Raw genomic sequence first — 9,701 nt, 5'->3', positions numbered from 1 at the left:
TACAGATGCTTCCTCCTCTGGGGAGAGGATGACAGCTCCTGACAGTAGTCACTTTTTTTAATGCACTGCTGAAAAGCACTCAGATACCACACAATGACTATGATACTGTCATGAGAAAAGAATAAAGGCAGTGGAGAGCTATAAATACAAAGTTACCCTTCTAAAGACAATCTCTCTTCTCTTGATCTAGTGCCTTTTCAACAAATCCTTCTTCTTGCACAAGTTATGATACCTTGCCATCCCATTCTACCACAAAAGCTCTACTTCACTCTCTCAGCAGTCTGCAAATACCAGTGCAGAGTTAGAACTGAGGCCAACTCAAGCCCACAGTGGTTCCTGCTTTTTTTAGAAAGCCATGGCAGCAACATGTTTGGAAGGGTAATGCTTGCTGAGCCCATCCACATGGTGACTGATGAGCGAAAGATCTAAACCACAAGACAGAAACATATTAACACCACATAGTCTTTTTTTTTGAGTTGAAAAAAGCCTATTTTAAGAAAGCTGCCATGTGGGAGGGCTGCAGGGGAACCTGGCTGGGCACACAGCATGCGACTCACTCTTCAGGGAAGAACTCCAGGGTTCGGCTGCCGGAGGAGATCTGGCACATGGTGTGACTGCGGCGCTGGCTGAACCCTGCTGTTGTTGGAGACTTGTAGTGGATGTTGACAGATGGGTAGGTTCTCTTCACTGGTGGAGGACTCGAGGAAGAACTGAACAGACGGCTGAAGCTAGGGACACAAAAACCCCAACAAATAAGAGAAAAGGTGCCTGAGGAGACAACATAGCATAGATTCACAACAGGGGAAGCAAGAGGTATGCTGGCAGAGGCTGTAAGACCTCCAAGGCAACTGCCCTACTTCAAAACACAGAGCTAAGTCCTCAGTTTGACTGACATAAGGTGTTTTCAGCTTCCAGAAACAAGTACCTTCTGAAAATAGTCCTTTATTAAAACTGATTGTGAGTGTATGTATGTTCCCATCTCAGGATACTTCCGATCTTTTTCATCTTGTAACACAGTACCAGTACAGATGTTCAGATCTGATTTTTAACTTCACTAAGGACAAAAGAAGCCCTTGAAGGTAAAAGTTTTCAGCTAACAACTTTTAGTTGACGTTTCATTAATGTCAGAGTCCATCAAGTTGCTGGCTGAAGTAGAAATGGCAACACTTCCCCTTTTCTTAATCTTACACAAACCACCAAAGAACTTACAACTGCCAAATGGTGGATTTCTTCTTTTCCTGGACAGATGGGTGCTCACGGGAAGCTCTAAGGACAAACACAGCAGAATCAAGTTAATTTCAGCATGTCATACCCAAGCTTCTGCCAACTAGCAGGCAATTTCCTCCAAGGAAGCCATGTCAAACTTCAGAATTCATTCTAACATGTTTCAAACCACAACAGAGGAGGAAGCAACATGCTCGGTCTTTAATGCAAGCACACCCAACAACTTTATATTTCAATGTTGATGTGAAGTGCAAGTAAGTGTGTTCAATTCCAAGTTTTATCAACTCCCTGCAACATTATCATTGCCACAGCACTAGTCTGGGAACTATAAACCTCAGCATTAACACTCCAAGCCATAGCCTTTAGAACTCATTAGGTGGAAGCACCCCTCTTTCCTACAGCTTCTCCTGGCTTAGTTAGCACACAAGAAACATGCAAGACAAATAACTGCCCAGTGTCTCCAAATAACAATGGCAATTTGGGATTTTCAGCCCAGGTTCAGAAATAAGAGAGAAAGAATTAGGCATTAGGAGAGAATCATATAAATTTTGGAAAACATTCAGCTCCTCTCCACCCATATCTTGGCTGGGGTTCCAAAAGGTCAAACATGGCCAGTTTCTGCCCTAGACAGGAATGACTGCCAACACCCAGTCTTACCTGATCATCTCTGTCCACCTGACAGCTTCCTGGAGCTCCATCAGCCTCTCCTTGTACTGATTGCGCTCCATCAGAACCCGGGCCATTTCCACGCGGGTGAAGCGGCGGCGCTGAGCTATGGGGATGTTGTCCTGCAGGGGGGAGGAGCACTGCTTCAGCCAACAAGAGACCGAAGGGGATTGATGTTAGTACAGGGCAAGTCAGGAGACAGAAAGACATGTTTGTTAGTTCTCCTGTTCTGTTTGATTACCCCCATCTCCCCATATGAGGTGCAAATTTTAGACGTGAGCTCCAAACTATGGCGCATGGACCACTAGGTATTGTGCAAATCCATGGAAATCAGTGTCAGAACCACCACCAAATTGAAAACCCCACCCACAAACTATTGTCAGCAAGGTGCTTAGATAGTCTGCAAGGAATTCTGAGAATTGACCATGGTTCACTGGTTCACAAGTTTGGAAACCAAAGCTTTAGTTCATTAGCAAATCCAGTCACAAGTACCAGGGAGCACCAGCTGACACCAGCCATCCTCTTGAGGTGACCAGGAAGGAGGCATTCTTTTAGTACACACTGATAAAGGTTTAGGGCACAAGCAACTAAAGGAAGACCTTTTCCTCTGTGGTGACACATCCTGACCTTCCAATGAGGGTACACGCAGCTTTGGGTTAGGAGGCAACAGGAATGAGATTCTGCTTCTCTCTTTTTAGGAGTGGAAAATGAGAACAACACAGCTCAGCTGGGAAAAACATCTGCCCATAAAGGAAATATAAGGATTTGGGTAATTCATTACTAGAAAGTGGCACCGGGTTGTGCCTAGACTGTGGCAATTCCCAAGCTCGGCCTAGCTGGTAGGTACTGCAGAGTGCTGGAATAGCACAAACTATCCAAGTCCTCCTGTCAGTTCAGCTTAAAAGAAATCCAGTCCTCTTCAGCACTTCAAAAGCACAACTTGAAAATTCTCCTATACACATAACTTCTGAATAGACCAAGTTCAACCCAGGTAATTCAAGAGAATTAGGCTAGAATTAAACCTGCTCCAATACCTTTCACAAAGTAAGAAATCATTAATGTTGAAAAGAAGTGTGTCTAATCCCCTACCCTAGCAGAGTGACACTTACAAGGAAAAATCTCTTTTACCACTTTGGTTTGCCTTTTTTTTTTTTGGCTATAGTCAGTCTTTGCTGAAAAGCCTCTACCTCAGACAGAAGAGTTTGAAGAACAGTTCATGACCATTCTCTGCCCTGTAACAGGCACTTGTAAAAGAAATAATGACAAAAACAATGCTGCAAGATTGGAATGGCAGAACTAATAAAAAAAGGCAGTTACTGCTGCAAAGCTATTGGTGTAACTTGGACTTCACTGCACAATGTCTTTACGGCTTCCAGCTTCAACGTCAACATGGAGATGAGCTCTTCTGGAGAATCCTGACTTTCACAGACCCAAAGAGAAATCCCACTGTGCACTAGACTGCAATTCAAAATTAGATAGAACCAGATAAAGCAGGAAGGTGCTGAGCAGGGCCCTGCAGAAACCAAGTTGTGCAGGGTATTGTCACTGTCAGCTGCTCATCTTTGTGAAACTATGACTGGAGAGTCACATGAAGAGATAATCCCATGGCATCTGCCTATTAGCAGTGCTCATCTGCAACAACCTGCAGTTCATCAGCTTTGCCCTCATCATTAAGGAAGGCAGATAAATCTGCATTCTCCTGACCCATACATATGAAGCAATACAGAGTAAGTATAGAAACCCCCTCTCCCCGCAGGCATTTTAGTAATGTAATATACCAATTCTGTACAGAGATAGCTGCTTACATCCTCCACCTCCTCTTTGGGTTCACGTCGGGCAACAATCGCTTCAGATTTCACTCTAGGAAACAGGAAGAAAAGCATCAAAACAGAAGGTGATACCTTGGCTGCCCTCAAGTGTTTTGGCAGAACCAGACAGGTCTGTCTGCATGCATCACAAGGCAACATTTTCAACCTGTCAGCCAAGTGTATAAATTATGAGATGCTTCTCTTCTATTTTTCCCTCTCTTGAAGCACATTACTCTGAACAGCTTGACCAACATCACCCCATTTCTTTGTAACACTTGATATAAGGACCAAAATACTGACCAGTCCATACTGAACAGTCCAGCCCATTTCTATTTCAGAGCCATAACCTATGTACAAACATTTTATGAGACCTTAACCATGGGAAAACTGAGCCATTATCACAGTGAAAATGCTGGTTTAAATTCTTCTAGGCTGCTTCTATTTTCAATGCAGTGAAAAAAAGCATCTAATGTGAAGTACAGAAAAGAACACCAATCTGTGATAATAAAATAGTTCAAGGATTTAACTGAGTGCTTTAAATTTCTTTAAACTCCATACCAAAGTGCAGTCATACAGTCCCATTTGAATTACAATAACTTTTATTAACAGCAAAGACACTGTGGAAAAAAATGCTGCCTTCATCTCCTAAGAATCCAAAACTCCAACAATTTTTTTGTTATGGCTGGTATTTTGCTAGCAGAAATTATCATCTCATGGTTAGATCATGGGAGACCAGCATCCAATTCTTTCCATGCCCACAAGTTAGGTTAGACATAAGGAAGAAATTATTTCCTGTGAGGGTGGTGAGACCCTGGCCCAGGTTGCCCAGAGAAGCTGTGGCTGCCCCATCCCTGGAAGTGTTCAAGGCCAGGCTGGATGGGGCTTGCAGCAACCTGGTCTAGTGGGAGGTGTCCCTGCCCATGCAGGGGTTTGGATCTAGATGATCTTTAAGGTCCCTTCCAACACAAACCATTCTATGATTCCATGATTTAAAAGCCCACATCCCTACTGCCTAAAATATTTTGTATATTTTATATACTACGAAAGATTTAAAAAGGATTTTTAAAAAAACAGACATATTTCCACTGCTTGTGAGAATACTTTCATTTCAGACATTTTGAACAACAAAGGGACCAGTTTGTGTTATTATTGGTGCTTCTGTCCTCAGATTACAGAAGCAACCTTCCAGACTCCAGCTGCAAAATAAACACTGTCCTCTGAATGGAGATAACACAGAGCAATGTACAGCTAGTCAAAATGGAATGATGTTCCTCTAGAGCTTGGTGGGGCATCTCTAGTTATATGGATGTGAAACCATCACAGGCTTTGCTAAGCATTCAGGCTTTGATTTCGCTAGCTTGAGTGGAATACATAAAATGGGATCTCTCCAAATGGTACCTGCACAGGACTTTAAAATCTCGTGTCTCTTCTTCTCATTAACATGATCAATGAAACAACTGACAATAGTGACAGTTAAATATTGTTTGTGGGAATCTGTACTAGCTCTTTCATTAAATTAATGGGCAACCATTCCTCTAAGAGCTATCTTGGCTGCTGCCATGATCAAGCTCTTGACAGTTCCCCTCAAAACTACTGATTTTGAAATTCCATCCCCACTCTCCCTTTTTTTTTTTTTTTTTAATTGCAAATTGAAACTCCGAACACCTTGCTCCTGGGAGCCTGGATCGGCACTTGCTTGCTGCAAAATTCTAGTTCTTGGGAGGAAAATTCTGCAGGTTTTCTAAGATTCAGGAATTCATTCCAATCCAACAAAAACAACCTAACACTAAAAATATGTCAACGACCTACCATGAGCCTTGAAGTGCTCTATAAGGTACCTTTGAATTCTAATGCTAATGTCCATGAGGGAAACAGAGGAAGACTAACAGAGGAGGTGGCTTGTCCTTCCAGCTCCCTGGGGCAGGGTGTGAATGACTCACCTTTTCAGCTCCTCCTCCAGCTCCTTGACTCTTGCTTCCATTTTGGCTTTGGCCTGCTTTGTTGCTTCAAGCTCTCCCTTCAGCACTTCCTGCTCTCCAGACAGCTGGTCCACCTTGGCAATCAAATCATTCTTCACAACATTCAAAGCATTTCTTAAAGGTGTGAAAGGGACAATAAGCAAAAATGCCCACAGCTAGCAGCTGTCCATAAGAGAGACCTGAAACTAAAGTCACAAGCACTACAAGGAGAGTTGAAATGAGTATATGTACAAAAATCAGTCCAGCTGTAACTCATGGAATAACAGATTTTGGCTAGAAGGAGCTGCAGAAGAACACATAAATCACCATAATTGGTCAGGATAAGGTTTGTCCAGTCCTGTATCCTGACTGATGGAGCAACAGCTCCTTAAGAAGATGGTAGGACACTGCAGAAAGCAGGTGCAGCGTCCCCTATCACCTGCATGAGGCTCAAACCTATTTTTAACCAAATCAAGATCTGAAACACACCTTTGAGAACTGCTATTATCTCTTAACTGTGGGTAATTATGGATGATGGTGATATCAAAAAGCACTTCCAATCAGCTCCAAATTATGTTAAAATCTTTCAAATGAGCAGCTTCCTATCACCCTAAGTTCAACTCTCCCTTGGGAATACTTTGCTTTCCTCTTCCTAGCTGCTTAGCTTTAGTAGCTGCTTTGCCAGCCTCTCTCAAAAAATAAGTCTGATACATTGTCTGCTTTTTCTTTATTGGTAGTGAATCTTTTAAAAATCTTCTCAGTTAATACGAAAATAGTAAGAAAATTTTCTTTTCAAACAGCAAGTCTTGCAAATAAAAACTTCTAACCACCTCCTCGTAGACGCTCAGACTCACTTCTAGATTCCCATTCAAGCCAATTAACAGCTTGCCATTTATTTCAGTTGGGATCAGACCCTACTAGCACATGCCCAGAGACTTCACCCAGGTGCCAGCAGAGAGGAAACTGTCTGAAATGTTGCTCAGAAGAGCAAATCCTCTTCTAGAATTGGGAAGAAAACAAGTATTCAGGAGAGCCTATTAGACACATGAACTCCTGTGAGGCAGGAGTTCTGGGCCCAGACGCCCTTCAAGGTAACATCTCATTTATAACTAGGCAGGTAGTTCAGAGCATGCAACAGTTCCTTACTTGGTCTCCAGAAGCTGCGAGTTCTCCAGCAGTAGATTCCCCACTTCTTTGCCCATTCCTGAAAAGAAAGGCCAGACAGTTTTCAACTGCTCTCCTAGAAGTATGAAGCGCTTGTGTGGCACTGCCTGACTCATGCTTGAGGAAGACAAAGCACTTTTGTTAGGTCTCCCTAGAGTTATGTGTCCTGCAGTGGAGAGCAGAGTGCAGAGTGCCTGACCAATGTGGCAACAGCAAAAAAACCTGTGTGTCCTTCTGTTAAGAGCCCAAAGGCAGACCTAGCCTTCTTACTCCAACGTTCACAGACCCCCTTGAGATGGACAGAGAGGAAAGCTTCACTAATGCCAGGTAGGCGAAGTCAAGTCAGTAATACCTCATTCAGCTGTAAACAGTTAACAGCTGTTAACAGTTGCAACCATTTTTCATCATCACTCATCCAAAAAGTGAGTAAAAGTTCATGGGTTTTTCAGAGAGGGCAGCAGAACACTGTCCAAACTGCTGGCCAGATCTGCACATCTTTGATTTTCTTTCTTTCTTAGTACAATCCAAACTTGCTGTTTCTCAGTACAGATTTGGGATCTTGGCTGTGACCAGTTTCATGCACATGAAAGGCTGCCCAGTACCAGCCTTCCACCAGAGCAATTTTAACAGGACTTTAGCTTCTCCATTATTCTACCTACCTTTAACAGTTTTCTCACTTTCGTATAAAATCTGAAGTCTCAGTTCCTTCACTTAAGACCCACACTCAAGAAAACATCTGCAGCAGACACACTGCACTTGCTCTTGGGCATCAACATATGACATGACTGCAACATGCAGGTTGGGTTGCAAGCACTTTGAAAAACCTGAGACTAAGAGTGAAGGCTGAATTCAGCATTTCATAACACAAACAGAAAGGAATTTAGGGACCAGAAGCACATCTGGATTGTTTCCTGCTCCCAGGGACTTGCTGGCTCCCTGGGTCAGCTTCCGTCTTACAGTGGGGAATAGAGGCCACCTGAGAACTAAAGGCAGAGACTGACCCCTGCCAGGGGGTGGTGCTTAGGGTTGCAGCCCATTTCTAACTACAGGTCCCAGAGCACGAAAAAGTCATAACCATCAAAGTGCTTCTTGATCTGCCGTCTGAATTACCTCCTCCTTTACAGCAAAGGCATCAACAATTTTCACGATCTGTTATTTAATATTTGCATTATAATATATTTGCATTATAATAAAAACAACACAAATTTGAAGTAAATGGAAGTTAGAGAAACATGGTAACATACAAGAAGTGAGAACACATCACAACACTCCAACATACAGATTCTCTTCCCACACTTAGACAGGATGAGTTTAAGATGGAAAAAGCAAATTCCCAGCAAGAATGAGTATGAAGCAGCATTTTCAAATAACGTTTGAAAAATTAGTAGACAAACAATGAATCACTTTGATGTTTCAGGCAATGTGTTCTTTGGATGCTGTGTCAAAGAATATTACAAATAGTAAAACAGTGAGATACACAAACTGCAGTGTAAACTGAAGTGCATTTTTGGCTTGGTAAGGTGAATGACCTATAGCCATTTCTTTTTTGGCAGGGTGTATGTTGATCAGAGGAGAAAGAAGTAATCTGTTCATTCAGTGATTTTCTTTTTCCTTTTTAGTGATTCTACAAATTATCAACAAGTATTTATCCTGTAAAACACTAAAATGGCAGAGCATTACAGGTGCTGAGGGACATCAAGGCAAAGAGTTCATGCCCAGTTTTTTTTGGCTAAACCTTTTTCCTTCCCATTCTTGAGCCATCTATCCCTCTCTGCAGCTGTTTTAGGGTGAGGAAGGAACTCTGGTGAAGATGGTGAGCCACCATGCCAGAACTAAAGCCATACAGTGTCCCAGCCATCAGTATCCTCACCACAGCTTCTACCTTATTTGTGTGTGACAGTCACAGTCCAATGCCTTAAGCAGCAAGAGGTCTGCAGAGCCAGTCTTGTAATAAAGAAATGGATGAAGCCATCCCAGAGCCATACAGTAGACACTGTGAGATGAGCTTATGGAGGCTGTAACAGGAAAGCCCTACTCATGGGGAAAAAACACTGTGGAGGGGCCACTAGAAGATCCCTTCACCCCTTTGTGGTGTGGAAAAAAGGGAAAAGAGGTCTTGACAGAGCCCTCTCTAACAGAGCCTTCCTACACTGTCTACTTCCCATGGACAGGCTAATAGTGTGAAGCATCAAAGTGGATATCAGCTACAAGAAACAGAGGAGAATCCCACTGTCACTGACCAGCCACGTCCTCCTTCTTGGAGAGGTGATACCATCATCACAAAAAAGCAAGGCAAGGTAATGCAAGACATATGAAAAGATGTTGCGTGAATGGAAGAAATTTAGAAAAAAAAGCACATTAAAAAAAAAAGAGAGAGAAAAAAAAAAAAGAAAAAGAAAAAGAAAAAAGGCCTTGGCCTTACCAAAGAAATCATCCCGTACTATGAGAGCCATCCCACACGGGTAAGGGAACAGAAAGAGATGGGGACAAAGGGGAAAAGGAAGAGAAAAAAAGCAGCCATTAAGTACCAGTCTGTAAACAGTAAACAGAGCAGCTCATCTCATCTGTGTGTGGTGCTAGTGCACGTGATGCTTAGTAATAACTAACCTACCCCTTGCTTTGCTGCAACCTGGCCTAACAGGTTAGGTTACATATCAGGTTTATACCTGAGAGAGCAAGACAAGCTCAAGATAAGCCCATCTGTATCTTCCATCTTCATGATTTCCCTTGGATGATACCTCTTTGGGTTTCCCATCCCCACAACAAAGGCAGTTCAATAGACATTATGAGTAAAGTGAGGGAAGGACAAGGGAGGGCCAGAGGAAAAACAAAAGGAAGGGTGGATTTCAAAGCTCTCTTCTGGCCCTTTTGCATGGGCCCA

At 42.8% G+C, this 9,701-nt stretch overlaps 1 protein-coding gene across 1 annotated transcript in view; it reads right to left on the bottom strand.

Moving 5' to 3' along the window:
* The window catches only part of LOC104395360 (C-Jun-amino-terminal kinase-interacting protein 3), a 35,530-nt gene that overhangs the window by 16,003 nt on the left and 9,826 nt on the right, over nt 1-9,701 (bottom strand). The window contains exons 4-9 of the mRNA XM_010005050.1: nt 6,803-6,860; nt 5,639-5,791; nt 3,669-3,750; nt 1,882-2,033; nt 1,210-1,266; nt 558-728 (exon numbers count right to left, since the gene is read on the bottom strand). Coding sequence (XP_010003352.1) covers nt 558-728; nt 1,210-1,266; nt 1,882-2,033; nt 3,669-3,750; nt 5,639-5,791; nt 6,803-6,860 — 673 coding nt within the window. The remainder of the gene's footprint in view (nt 1-557; nt 729-1,209; nt 1,267-1,881; nt 2,034-3,668; nt 3,751-5,638; nt 5,792-6,802; nt 6,861-9,701) is intronic.

This window comes from Chaetura pelagica, unplaced genomic scaffold (genome assembly GCF_000747805.2).
Source record: "Chaetura pelagica isolate M959 unplaced genomic scaffold, ChaPel_1.0 scaffold309, whole genome shotgun sequence".
NCBI classification, from domain to species: domain Eukaryota; kingdom Metazoa; phylum Chordata; class Aves; order Apodiformes; family Apodidae; genus Chaetura; species Chaetura pelagica.
Note: the sequence above shows the minus strand (reverse complement) of the source record. Positions and strands in the feature narration are given on the sequence as shown.